The sequence below is a fragment of the Littorina saxatilis genome, linkage group LG2, assembly GCF_037325665.1.
Source record: "Littorina saxatilis isolate snail1 linkage group LG2, US_GU_Lsax_2.0, whole genome shotgun sequence".
NCBI lineage: Eukaryota > Metazoa > Mollusca > Gastropoda > Littorinimorpha > Littorinidae > Littorina > Littorina saxatilis.
Genome location: NC_090246.1, coordinates 794,987 through 809,060, shown reverse-complemented (window position 1 = coordinate 809,060; position 14,074 = coordinate 794,987). Strand labels below are relative to the sequence as shown.

The 14,074-nt window shown below is 40.3% G+C and overlaps 2 protein-coding genes across 3 annotated transcripts in view; one reads left to right on the top strand and one right to left on the bottom strand.

The window, feature by feature from the left end:
• LOC138957446 (nuclear protein localization protein 4 homolog) overlaps positions 1-4,022 on the bottom strand; it is a 30,958-nt gene extending 26,936 nt beyond the window's left edge. For both annotated transcript variants that reach the window (XR_011453037.1, XM_070328574.1), the window contains exon 1: positions 3,944-4,022. Coding sequence is in view for 1 of the 2 variants with exons in the window: in XM_070328574.1 (XP_070184675.1) it covers positions 3,944-3,958 (15 nt within the window). In the remaining variant the exon portion in view is untranslated. The remainder of the gene's footprint in view (positions 1-3,943) is intronic.
• A 93-nt stretch (positions 4,023-4,115) lies between these two features.
• LOC138957460 (uncharacterized) lies at positions 4,116-11,044 on the top strand. The gene is made up of 3 exons (XM_070328585.1): positions 4,116-4,241; positions 6,335-7,043; positions 9,913-11,044. Exons 1-3 carry the CDS (start codon positions 4,196-4,198, stop codon positions 10,058-10,060), a joined length of 903 nt encoding a protein of 300 aa, XP_070184686.1. The 5' UTR covers positions 4,116-4,195; the 3' UTR covers positions 10,061-11,044.
• Positions 11,045-14,074: the final 3,030 nt, after the last annotated feature.

The window sequence follows — 14,074 nt, the reverse complement described above, 5'->3', positions numbered from 1 at the left end:
GATGGAGAATAAAATGAAATTAATTTTGGAACGTTTTACAACAAAAAAAATTAATTACAATTTTCAGATTTTTAATGACCAAACTCATTAATTAATTTGTACCCCTCAAAGCTGAAATGCAATACCATGGTCCGGCCTTTGTCAAAGATTGCTTGACCAAAATTTCAATCCATTTGATAGAAAAGTGTGGCCTCAACTTTTACAAAAAGCCGGATTTGACGTCATCAAAGACATTTATCCAAAAAATGAAAAAAAAGTCTGGGGATATTCTACCCAGGAACTCTCATGTCAAATTTCATGAAGATCGGTCCAGTAATTTTCTCTGAATCGATGTTTACACACACACACACACACACATGATGGCCAAGAATCTGTCAAGGAGTCTAAAAAGTGTTACAATTTTTAGACTTTTTTTAAACCTCCTTAAATTTACATGAATAAACATCTCGGTATTCCTGTCCTTCAATTGCAGCATTTTATTTTCCAGTCAAGTGTTCGGTTTATCAAATATTTGCAGATAAAGCACAAATGACTGGTTACATTTACACCATAACATAATTTCAAGGTGCTGTCATTTTCTTAGGTTCAGCTTTAGGCAACTGTTTCACTATCCAATGGCTTGATGGCTGAATGTAGAGTTGATCTGTACTAAAGCAACACTTGAAAAAAGTTTCTCCTGTCTCAATATAAGCAAAATCATTTATCCGTTAGTTACTTTACACCAAAGCCCAGAATCAAAGATACAATTCAACATTTACCTATTTACACTGTTTTTAAAACAATGAAATTCTCTATGGAAGTGCAGAAAAGGTTCCAGTAAATTTTCATGTCATTTGTTTTGCAAACCTTAACCTCAATCATCAGGTTATTACTTAATTTGAAAAAAGCACGGTCAGCGGTGTAGAAATTATTATCAAATCACCCTCTTGAAATATTTTTACACTATTTTGGTCTGCAGTTTTTTGAGTTACAAACAAGAAATCACAACAAATCCTTTTCACGATAGAATAGTCAGGTTGGTACTCCACTACGGTACCAAATGTTAATTTTACCCATGATCTGTACGTTACTTTACACCAAACAGCAAGTACAAGGTACTGAATTTACATTTAATGGGCTATGCTCAGATCAGTTAAACAGTATTTCTAACTTGTTTGTTCTAAGCTACCTGTCTCAAGTCAAAATAAAGGGTTAAATTAATGGTTGTGCCTTTTTGGTTGTGTGTACAGTAGTACCTGCCATATCCGGTCACCCATTAGTCATTGCAAAGGTGACCGCAAATATGCCGTTCATTACAGGCCCCCTCCTCCTCCAAAAAAAACACAAAAACACGATCAAGTTTTCATGAAGAAAAGAAAGCGATCATCCACGAGCCGCCGATTCATTGTCTCTGTTAGTTTTGCTTTCGTTTATACATCTTAATTATTTGCGTGTTTAACTCGATCGTCCTGGCTAAGCTATTGTTTCGTATGTTTCTATGTGTGTTGTTTGGATTATTATATATGTATTTCAGTGTCAGATAAACAAGTGTTTCAAACTCACATCAGCTGTGATCGATCCGGAAGTGACTGCCGTAAATGTACATGTATGCGCATGTCTGTATTTACAGTGGGCGGGGAGAGCCACAGGCGCTCGCCCGCGAAAGTGACAAGTGGCCGTTAAGTGGCCGCTCCTGTCGAGTAAGAGGGGCACCTTAGGGCAAAAATCAGTGACCGTTGACCGCGTCAGACAGGTTAACGGCCATTAAGAGTCAATTATAGAAGGAAAACTCATTAGTCATGGGAAAGCTGGCCGCTCCGGGCAGGTTCACGCCCACGAAAGGGCCGGAAATGGAAGGGACTACTGTACATCTTTACACAAAAGGATGGTGTAAAGTAACATACAGAAGGCTCCGAAGATCTGCAGGTCCATTTGAAGGGTAATTTCTCTTTTATTTAGCTCATAAACCCTCAACAGACTGTTATGTGCTGTTTTTAGCATTATTATGTGCTGCATATGGTCTCAGTAAAAAAACAAGGTGATGTATGTTACATTTACACCAAAATGTCCCAACAGTGGTCCTTCTGAGGTAAATTTTGTCATTCAGTGTGCTTGTTTTCATGTTGAAACAAAGGTTTGGTCTTGCTGGTTGTTCTTAAGCACTGATAAGTTATCTTCTGTCTCTAAAACAAATTCATTGTCATTTTCAAGTATTCTCAGTATGTACGTTACATTTACACCCTTGTCAGAAGGCCTCACTTAAGTCTCTCTACAAGCCAACAGGTGCAAGCACTAGGAATCCTGTGACCATAGTAAACACACACTTTTGTGTATTATGGCATTATTTAAAGACTGTGACAAAACTTGTTTGGGCAAGTAGATACAATTTCATTTACACCAAACGCATATTTTTAACTTAAAAGTACAATTAAATTACATCAAACACAACTTTTTCGCTCAATTTAAAAAAAATTACAATCATCCTACCTAATGACCTTCCTTTGCATTGATTTTTAAGTAAGTTTGACCAGAAACATTTTTTTAAGATAGTTTCCCTTTTTTCATGATTATTTACACCAAATATAACATACAGACCAGCTAAAAAAGAATGCTCAAAATCCAAAACCTATGTTCAGATCAAACTTTCATTAATCTAACATATGTTTCTCCATCCATTTCTGGATCTATTAAAAATTAGATTGAGATGATACCCTTATCAGTAACTTGGTTATTCAATGCCCAATGTACCATGCGTTTCGCGTAACGCCTTGTTTGCCCAAAAAGGTGCTTTTTTTCTTGAACAAAGTCAATTTTCTCAGCATCCAGACGACTGACAGACATAAATTTGGTATGGATAGAATCTACATGAGGAATACTTCATAACTGTATTGTATATTGTAGTCATTTAAAAACAGAATAAAATACAAAGTAATAAAAGTATCCAAAACAGGATTTTTGCATTTGGACACCTTGACAGATTCCTGACGTGTATACATGTACACACATACATCACGACCCTCGTCTCGATTCCCCGTCTATGTTAAAACATTTAGTTAAAACTTGACTAAATGTAAAAAGGGATGGCAGGGCTTGAACCTACGACCTCACGAACCTTAGTACAGATCGCTAACAACTGAGCTAAGAACGGATACCTGCCACAGTGCCAGAGTTGGGAAAACTAGGAATGTCTATTTTGTGAGATACCAGTTACTGCCCGTTCTTGAGCCTGGGGGCTACACAAACATGCTAGCTATTCTTCTTAGCAATGACAACACCGAGTCATCCATTTCAAAGCTAGGAAACCCATTTTCTCTATTTAGCTGTGGAAGTGTCATTGTCAACTGAAACTGAAAGAGAAAGTTCAATGTCTGTGCTTTGCAATGGTAACTGCATACTCCTGAAGTGTTCATTCACAATCACAGAGTTGAGACAATGAGAGATGACTTTATTTTCAGTTTACAGTTAAAATAATAAAAACAAAACAAAATCATCCAGGATACAGGGGATAATAGGTCACCTCTGGTGTAATGAGGAGCCTCTGAAGAGAAAGTCTGTGCCTGTGTGTTTGTGTGAGAGACTGTCAGAGAGAGAGAGAGAAAGAGGTACTCAGATAGACAGTGTTGAGAGAAAGGGGGGGGGGGGGGGGGGGGGGGGGTAGGGAGGGAGAGATATCTAGATACATCACACACAATCTGGCAATTAGGGATCAGCTGTAGACACATAATGCTTCCTGACTAAAACGTCTGAAACAACGGACAAAGAGAATTACGCATTCCTGCTGCAAACAAAACAGTGTCAACATAGCGGTTTGCAGTGGAAACTAGATCGAAATTGAGGTCTGTGTGATTTGATGTAACGATAAAATCCCAAATGTTCTAATGTGAGAAGAGCATAAGAAAAATCATTGAGTTGACCAGCCAGTAAACGTTTATTTTTTCAAGACAGCCACTGGATATATACTTACGATTTGCTTTGACATGGTGATCGTTTTGGTCTAAATCGTGCGACTGACAAAAACGTGATGAAGCACTTCCAAGTTTTGATCTCGCGTCATTTCTCGTCATGACGAGAAAAAGGTTTTGTGAAAAATTCTCATCATTTTCTAAAAATAGTAAGTCTTTTGTGTTGAAATACTAAATACATTAATCAGTGGACAACAATAAATAAAAATAATGTTGATAGTATTGTTGACAGGGCTTCCAATGACACAAACAACATGGCGGCTACCGTGAACTTGGGACAGCAGCTTTTCTCTAAAAATGGTATGTTGGAGAGCAATGTGCAGTAATAAAGTAAGAAAGAGTAACACGAAATCCGAATGAAGTTATTGATGTTCATTTGTGAATGCCACAAGTACTTTGTTCGCCCTCTTAAACACTTAAGCACATACACACCAAGGGCGGATCTGGGGGGGGGGGGGGGGGTTACACGGGTTACGTAACCACCCCCCACCCCTCAAAAAAAGAGGTAATTTATTGGCTCATGATGCACCAGATAGCTCTCTTTTGCTTCTTTGGATAAAAAAATGTCCGGGGGGGCATGCCCCCGGACCCCCCTAGAGGCTTAGGCGCCTTCGGCGCCGTCAACTTGTATCTTCGCAGTCATTATGTAACCCCCCCTCCAAAGTGAATTGATCCGCCCTTGCACACACACATGCTCGCCGAGAGCCCAAAGCCATATATAAAAAACGCTCGCGCTGGACCCGAGTACTCTTCAGACTGGCTCGCTCAATAAATATAAATGTTTGGAATGTCTGTGGTGTGAATGTTGGTTTCTGACCAGAAATGCAGATCTATCTCTGGCCGATTCATAGATTCAACCTACAAACTGCGACCTCATCTGTGATCAGATATGTTTCGACAAACATTAAACGGATGAAATGAACCACATGCAGTTTATTCTTCAGAAAAATGCACACAAAAAATGGGTTGGGTTCGGTGATTTGTACATAAACGTCTTCCTCGCGATAGATTCGCTTATTATTTTGTCTTATGAAGCCGTCATCAACTGACACGAACACAATGATTGCAGAAGCAAACTCTGTACCTACACGACCGAGACACAAGACTGATTATTTCACAGCTGCAATGAGAATAGAGAACAAAGACGTTTTGGGTAAGCTTACTCACGTCAGGTCTTCACTGACAAGCTAGGAACAGACGGAAAATTCCGAACAAAAGTAAATGACGTCAAAGTCTCTTTCGCTTTGCGTGTAACTTTGTCATGACGTATTTTTGTGTGACGCGTTCGGCTGTTCTATCAGGTCAATGGCTGCGTGTTGCCCCGCCGGTGTGAACTCCTCCTACGGCCAAGTCGTTTTTGTGGTTTATTTCGCATTTAGGTCCCAGGTAACATTATGAAGTTTTAATACGATCAATCGGACCTATTATCAAGTTAGTGTATCAACTTTTGAACGAACTGCGCCCAGTAGTTTCCCAGCAATAAGCTGTTAAGTGGAGAAAGACAGACACACACACAGACACACAATTAAAGTCTGCTGAGCCCTTGTACTAGCGTACTCGGGGATAATTATTTGTAATGCATGCACTCAGAATCTCGCTCTCTCCCTTTTCCCCCCTCACACACACACACACGCGCTCATCATGTAGTGTATTTGTTGTTTTAGTGATAATGTATATAAACATCTAGGACTGTTTTCAGCATTGTTGATAACATGTTCTGTTTGATTAAGGGTATTCAGCTGGTATTTCCTTGTTTTTTACTACCTATTTTATTCATGTTTTTATTACTTAGTTAGTGGAAGAGTATGTTTGATGGTGTATGCTTTTAATTAAGCGTTGTTGACTATGAATGTAGATGTAAATGCTTGTATAACTGTGTTTTAATTTTAAATGTGTCAAGCGCAAAGAGCATAATTGTAAAGTTATGATGTTTCGCTATATAAATGCTCATTTATTATATTATATTATTCAAATATTATTATTATTATCCAGAGCTCAAAGTCATAATTCTATGTAATGGCTAATGTAAACAATCAAAGAATCTCCCCCCCCCCCCCCCTCTGTCTCATGCATACATACTTGTACAATTAACACACACATATCTCTCCCATCCCTCGCCCCCCTCTCTCTTTCACAAACACACACACACACACCGTGCACACACAAGTTCTGTTCACCCAGAGTTCAAAGTCATTACTCTTTGCAATGCATGCAATGAAGCAATCTCTTTCGCTCCCTCCCTCCCCCTCCAACACACACACACACACACACTCTCTCCTGTCTCCCCCTTTTTCTCTCTGCACAAAGAAATCGGCCTCTTTGTATTAATGGATTAAGTTAGAATTTATTGCAGTCATCTATTTTAATGTTTTTGTTTTTGTTTTCTCTCTCAGTCAAACACCTACCACCTCGACCTCCTTCTGTGAGCCGACGACCATTCTCAGGGGGCTTTCATAACAGGGGCCGTTTGTTTCCAACACTAAAGCGGGAACATGATCCTGGCAGTGCGGCATCAGAGCAAGCAACAACTGAGGATGGCTTATCAACTACATCATATACAAGCCAGCCAACCCATGTTTCAGCCCTCCCTAAACAAAGGCATGTTCAGAGTGCCAAAGCACAACTCGAAATGGCACACCCCCATAAAACAGAAAATAATCAACTTGACGTTGATTATGCCCTTGTTGTGCCAGGCAATGATTTAGCTGTGTATGATGTGAACAGAAATTTGGTGATAGATCGCAAACCTGCTAAGCGAAACTCAAGAGAAAGTACCAGCGACTTGTTTCAGGACAACCATCATGGATTTTTGGGCAAATCAGCATCTAGGCCCAGCTCAGCAAAAAGCTTAAGTCTGAATTCTGCACCTGTTTCACCAGCAGTGGATTCAAGAAAGAATGAAGACAGTGTTCCCGACGATCTCAAGCCATCTGTTTTTGGGTACATGTTAAAACGCCAAGTGTATGGTAGTAACCCAAACATTTTTACATCAAGTCTCTTGGCTTTGCAGCCGGGAGCAATGTTCAAACTTGACGGACATGGTGGGGGTCATTGTAAAGGAGAATGCAATGGTGACAACTCAAGAACAACTGGTACTGCCAGGTAATGCATGTCAATATTCTCTGTATTAATTGTTTATCTTTTTTTAACCTTCACTGGATCATGCTTTGGACTACACAGTTCGGATGATGTGGGTCGTTTACGACCCATACTTTCCAAAGAAGGATTCAATGTAAAAAGTATGGGTCGTACATAACCAACGCCATCGGAATAGGGATAATTGTTTTGCCGCCTCTTTGCAGAGTATGGGGGCGTACACGACCCACGCCATCCGAATAAGGATAAACAACGTACAATTCCTGATGTAATTCCATATATGGGTTGTCCACGACCCACATCATCTGGACTGTGTAGTTGAAATGACCATTGACGTCATCGTTTATTTGTTTGTTTATAAAGATAATCTTTTTCTTCTTCTTCTTCTTCTTCTTCTGCGTTCGTGGGCTGAAACTCCCACGTACACTAGTGTTTTTTGCACGAGTGGAATTTTATGTGTATGACCGTTTTTTACCCCGCCATTTAGGCAGCCATACGCCGTTTTTGGAGGAAGCATACTGGGTATTTTCATGTTTCTATAAGGCCTAAAAAAAAAATAGGTGTGGTTACGGTAACCCGACCTACCCTATTTTTAGGGGCCGACCCTATAACTTTTTATTACATTTGTCAAAAAAACAAAAAAACACACAAGAAAACGAGTGCAGAAAACGCCATGAAAGCGAAAGCGCCCGAGTCGCACACTTATTTCCCTGTCAAGTAGGTTTAATTTGTACACATTAGAAAAAAAAAGTTAAACAAAAAAAAAGTGATTGCCTACCTTCCTACCCTATTTTTTGGGGCTATGTTACCGTAACCACACCTAATTTTTTTTTGGCCTAACCCACCGAACTCTGACATGTATTACAGGATCTTTTTCGTGCGCACTTGGTCTTGTGCTTGCGTGTACACACGGGGGTGTTCGGACACCGAGGAGAGTTTCTGCACACAAAGTTGACTCTGAGAAATAAATCTCTCGCCGAACGTGGGGACGAACTCAGGCTGACAGCGGCCAACTGGATACAAATCCAGCGCGCTACCGACTGAGCTATACATCCCTGCCCAGATAATCTTTTAAAAGTTAGGCAGTGGGATGGTCGTATGGTGATTGGAGACTACTACTACTACTACATAATAATAATAATAATAATAATAATAATAATAATAATAATAATAAATGAGCATTTATATAGCGCAACATCATAACTTTACAATTATGCTCTTTGCGCTTGACACATTTAAAATTAAAACACAGTTATACTAGCATATATACATGTAATGTGATAATGTAATAAACATCTAGGGCTGTTTTCAGTATTGTTGATAACATGTTTTGTTTGATTAAGGGTATTCAGCTGGTATTTCCTTGTTTTCACTACCTATTTTATTCATGTTTTTATTACTTAGTTAGTGGAAGAATTTTTTGTAATGTATGTTTGATGGTGTATGCTTTTAATTAAGCGTTGTTGACTATGAATGTCGGTGTTGCCTACTTGAACAGAAACAGGTTGGGGAGAGGGAAATGTAGTGTTCTTCTTTTTGTACAGTAAGACTTCAGTCTTATCATCATTCAGCTTAAGTTTGTTATTGACCATCCAAGATTTAACATCAGTGATGCATGTCTGAATGGTCTGGATGGCGGAATGTGTTTATACAGCTGGGTGTCATCAGCAAAAGACATGCAATCTCAATCAAAAACTCCAAATAATTTTTGGAGATAAAGACGATTTTGTGAGACCCACGAAGCACGGTGAAGGTTAAACATGGAAATTGTTATAAGTTTTCAGTGATCGTACTTGGTTCTGTGTCAATTTATATCAAAGGCACACTCCTTCCTGTGCAAACACAGATGTTTGGCACAACATCTCGGATCAGGCCAGGCTTTCACATAGGATAAGACCATACCTCCACTTGAACACATACCAAAAATCAACACCCGGAGTGCTTGCTGGGTGAGTTCGAATTTGTCAATGAACCAGGATGTTCATTTTATCCCATGAAAACGCCTGGCCAGATCTGAGACGACGAGCCTAACAAATTGCTTGCACGAGAAGGAATGTGCCTTTAACTAAAAAAGCAAGAGGATTATATATATACATATATACACTGTACTTCAAGCAACACCAAAAAAGTCACATGATCAAGATGAACATTGGAGAAATGTAAGTTGTAATGACAAAACATGGAATCGCTTCATTTTGATACAAAATCCTGTCAAATGCATTCAAAACCAACGGGACTGTTCTTTTGATTTATTTTCCAGTATTTTCACAAACAAAAAGGAAAATATCAGAAATTTCTGTTGAATTGGAATTTTTTCATTTGTTTTAAAAGTCTAAAATAGATTTTTTAGTAGCAGTATGAGAAAATGAAGTATAATTTACATCTGTTTCGCTTCTGAAGCAACTTATGTTTTACTTTTATGTACTCACCATTATACTGGTGTTTTCTCCCAAAACAATGCACTGGTTTACACTCTGCATCTCTCTGAGAGCGTGCGTGCGTTCGTGTGAGTATATGTTAGAGAGAAAGAGATAAAACCGGGTGATTGTCCATAAATACAAACACACGGCATGTATTACTGACCCCCCCTGCCCACACCCCGTTGAAATGAACCTTGTGTGTTTAATCAATAAAATGTCTCATGTCTTACGTCTTTGTACAATACAAATTATAGTTTCAAGGAACAGATTTATTTTTTGTTTATTCAAACACTGCATGCCGTTTGGACAAACTATAATCACTCATTACAACATTTGTGAACATGATTTGTACATGTACATGTTCTTGAAAGTCCACAGTCTAAAGGAAAATAAATGTGAATTGAATGACTCGCCATGCTATTTCACATGATGAACATGTTTCCTTTTGTTTTCAGGAATATTCCATCCCATATGGAGCCTCTTCACCCGTGGCTGCACCAAACCATGTCACAGGAAGTGATTGGTGCTGACCCTGCAAAATGCCTCGTGTTCTTGCCACTCAACCAGAGTTACGATGATTTACCCATTGTGCCTCTCTTGTGACTATTTTGTGAATGTGAAACTCTGAATTGATTTCTTTCTGGAGGATTCTGACCACACGGAAAGCACTTACAGTCAAAGGGAACCCACTTGTAAGAAATACATATAAGAAACATTTCTCATGGGAAAGAAATTCTCCCCCCCCTTCCCCCTCGGGTGTATTGACTTGACTTGACTTGACTAGTATAGTGATTGAGGCCCATGAGGGCCTGTTCGCCGTTCCAGAGTTGATTAAAAAATACACAAAAAGGTGGCAAAAAAACTTGATCATGAGAAAGGAGATTTCCCTTTCCTGGATGCTCCAGGCCTCTGTTTGGAATGGACCAGTATGACTATATGGTGCTGCTGATGGGTGTTTTTTTAAAATGTTATATATTTATATCAAATGTCAAGTTATTGAGATTTGAAATGTTAGAAAGGATACTTACTTACTTTACTTATGCCTTTGACCCCGTCCGGGGCATAGGCCGCCAACAAGATCGAGCTTAGAAAGAATACAACTGTTATAAAAATGACACCTGGCTTTGTCATGACACTGCAACAGAGCTTGCCATTCAGCCTTTCTAGTTTGTGCACATTGTACAGTTCTTTTTGCATGGATTAGAAGTAAAATCATTTCTAACAGTATCATACAAAAATAGGGAAATATTTTTTGTTTCCCCTTTTTTGAGGGGGCTATCTTCCTCTCTCTCTTTCTTCTTTTTTGTTGTTTGATGAAGCGTACATCATGTATTCATTTGTGCGTTTCCATCAAAATAGGGTGGTTTAGGAGACTATTAATAGTTACTCTCTTCCCTTTTTATTGACCGTATCTACATTTGTATGTGTATGAATGTGAATGTTTATGCAAAAAAAGTTCATTGGTGCTTAGTTTGGTAGCTTAAACCTCAGTTTTACTAGCTATTTATTCATATTAGAACGTAATGTAATCCAAATCAAAGTAACCAGGAATAATATTTTGTCAAATAAATGTTATTTTTGTGAGAATTTTAGTGTATGCGTGTACAATGATGCGAGGATTTAGTGCCTTTTTGATTGCAGTAAATTGTGCTTCTGTCTGTATACTTCTGCTTCAATGCTTATATGGTATCACCTCGACCTGCCTTTTACTTCAAAACCTCTGCATATTTTATGGTTAAAGGCACAGTAAGCCTCCCGTAAACCACCACAGATACTGTCAGGCTTTTACACACAGTACAAACGGACCCTTTCATTTAAACACTCACCGCTTGAAAACATCCTAGGTGCCCTCCGTAAAGAGTGAGCAATTTTCAAAGAATTTATTTTTGCGTGGTTTATCTTACCCCTGAGCCATCGTGAACCCGTGTGATCCAGTTTCCCTTTTTCACAATGTAGTCGTCAGTTAGTAATTTGAATGTGACTCGGTGTGAGCTTATCTGCAACAGCACGTTATTATGTACCTCTGACTGTGCACGAAACATACCCCTGTAGTTCAAACTTCGAATTGTACTGATCTTGTCTTGATGAAAAAAGAATTCATTTATGATTTAAGAAATGTTTGTGTAACAAGCTGTCAATTTATTATTTAGATTTTAAAAGTTAGGTCTAGCGCCAAAACGCACCACGGTCCGATTGTCTGAGAGACAATCCGCAAAATTAATTCTTTGAAAATTGCTCGCTCTATACGTAGGGCACCTAGGATGTTCCTGTTTGGTGAGCGTTCAAATGAAAGGGTGTTAGTACTGTGTGTAAAAGCCTGACAGTATCTGTGATGGTTTACGGGAGGCTTACTGTGCCTTTAACCTTCACTTGATCACGCTTTGGACTACACAGGATGATGTGGGTCGTGTACGACCTATACTTTAGAAGGATTCAACGTAAAGAGTATGGGTCATACACAACCCATGCCATCCGAATAGGGATCAACTCTTTACCGCCTCCTTGCAGAGTACCCCCCCCCCCCCCCCCCCCCCCCGCGCGGGGGAAGAATTTACCCGATGCTCCCCAGCATGTCGTAAGAGGCGACTAACCGATTCTGTTTCTCCTTTTACCCTTGTTAAGTGTTTCTTGTATAGAATATAGTCAATGTTTGTAAAGATTTTAGTCAAGCAGTACTGTATGTAAGAAATGTTAAGTCCTTTGTACTGGAAACTTGCATTCTCCCAGTAAGGTAATATATTGTACTACGTTGCAAGCCCCTGGAGCAAATTTTTGATTAGTGCTTTTGTGAACAAGAAACAATTGGCTCTATCCCATCTCCCCCCTTCCCCCGTCGCGATATAACCTTTGTGGTTGAAAACGACATTAAACACCAAATAAAGAAAGAAAGATTGCAGAGTACGAGTCGTACACGACCCACGCCATTTGAAAAAGGATTCAACATCTTCTAAAGTATGGGTCGTACACGACCCACAACATATTAACTGTGTAGTCCACAGCATTATCTGGTGAAGGTCAAGTGATTGCTGATAATCTTTCCACTGCATTTTGTTTGATCAATCAAATGTTTGATACTTCATATCTGCTGCTTGGGTCTCACTGTACTTAAAAACTCACTGGACAGTTGCCACTTCAACAGTTTGAGGCCTAGATTGCTTGTCTCAAACATGCAGCATACGCTGATAGTTCAGCTGGCCCATCTAGGTGTACATGCATTACAAGTGTACATGTATTACAATAGTGGTCATGCCGATGTTGAATGAATGACAGAACTGTGGATGCTGTTGGCAATTCTGCACAAGTATACCGAGCAACAAAAGAAACGCGAATTATTTTTCGATATTTTGATTTTTTAAAACGCAGTTAATCTGAGTGACAATGTTTGGGATATAGATGTCCTATGCAGTCATGTGTAACAAAGCTGTTGTGTGAATATTTTCCCATTGCTGCTGTCTCAAGCAGTTTCCACGTGAAACATATGATGCGCGCTTAACAGCACGTGCAAGCAGAGTAGGGGAAACCTCATGTTGAGATGTGTTCACTGATGCATTAGTAATAAAAAGAGACCATGGCACGCTTAGTGCTTACTGCCAGTCTAACTTTTGACAGAGTCAAGATGCCAAGATTGACACCAGAACAACACCAGAGCTGGTGATGACCCAGAAGCGGTAGCAGTCGCTTTCAATGTGCATCTGTCAACAGTATATCGCCTTCAGCAACGTTTTGTCAACACTGGAAGCACTGCTGATACACAACGAAGTGGAAGACCTCGCGTTACCACACAGAGACAAGATGGCCAGATCTTGTGTCATCATTTGAGAAACCGATTCCATACAGCCAATGAAACAGCCCGGAACACCGTCGGTAACCACCAGACTCATCAGTGGCCAGACAATACGCCGAAGACTTGCTGAGCGAGACCTCCAAAACTGCCGTCCAGCTATAGGACCAGTCCTCACTCAAAGACATCGCATGGCGCGCCAGCAGTGGGCCCAGGATCACATCAACTGGAACTGGAGACGATGGCGAAACATTCTGTTCACCGATGAGAGCCGTTTCTGCATTAGTCATGTTGATGGGCGTGTCAAGAGTGTGGCGAAGAAGAGGTGAACGCTATGCTGATGACTGCGTCATGGAACACAATGCCCAGGGTGGACCAAACGTCATGGTCTCAGGTGGAATCGGCCTCAACCAATACCTGGGACCTGTGTTTTTCAACAATCTTGGTCCTGGTCGGGGAAACGGCATCACAGCACAGCATTATATATTGACCAGATCCTACAGCCTCATGTTGAGCCCTTTTTCCAGGCGCGCAGAAACTGTGTTCTGCAGCAAGACATTACGCTCGCCCGCACACAGCCAGGGTCACCCAGGCCTTCCTGCAGCACACTAACATCGACATCATGACCTGGCCCGCCCTCAGCCCAGATTTGAATCCTATTGAACATTTCTAAAGGTCAACCAGTTATGCCCAGGACCAAGAACTGCCGCAGAACTGCGTCAGGCCCTTATCCATGCCTGGTGCAACATCCCGAGAGACGCCATCAACCGACTCATTCACTCCATGAGGCGCCGCTGCCAGGCCGTCATCAACGTCCATGGGGGTCACACACCGTA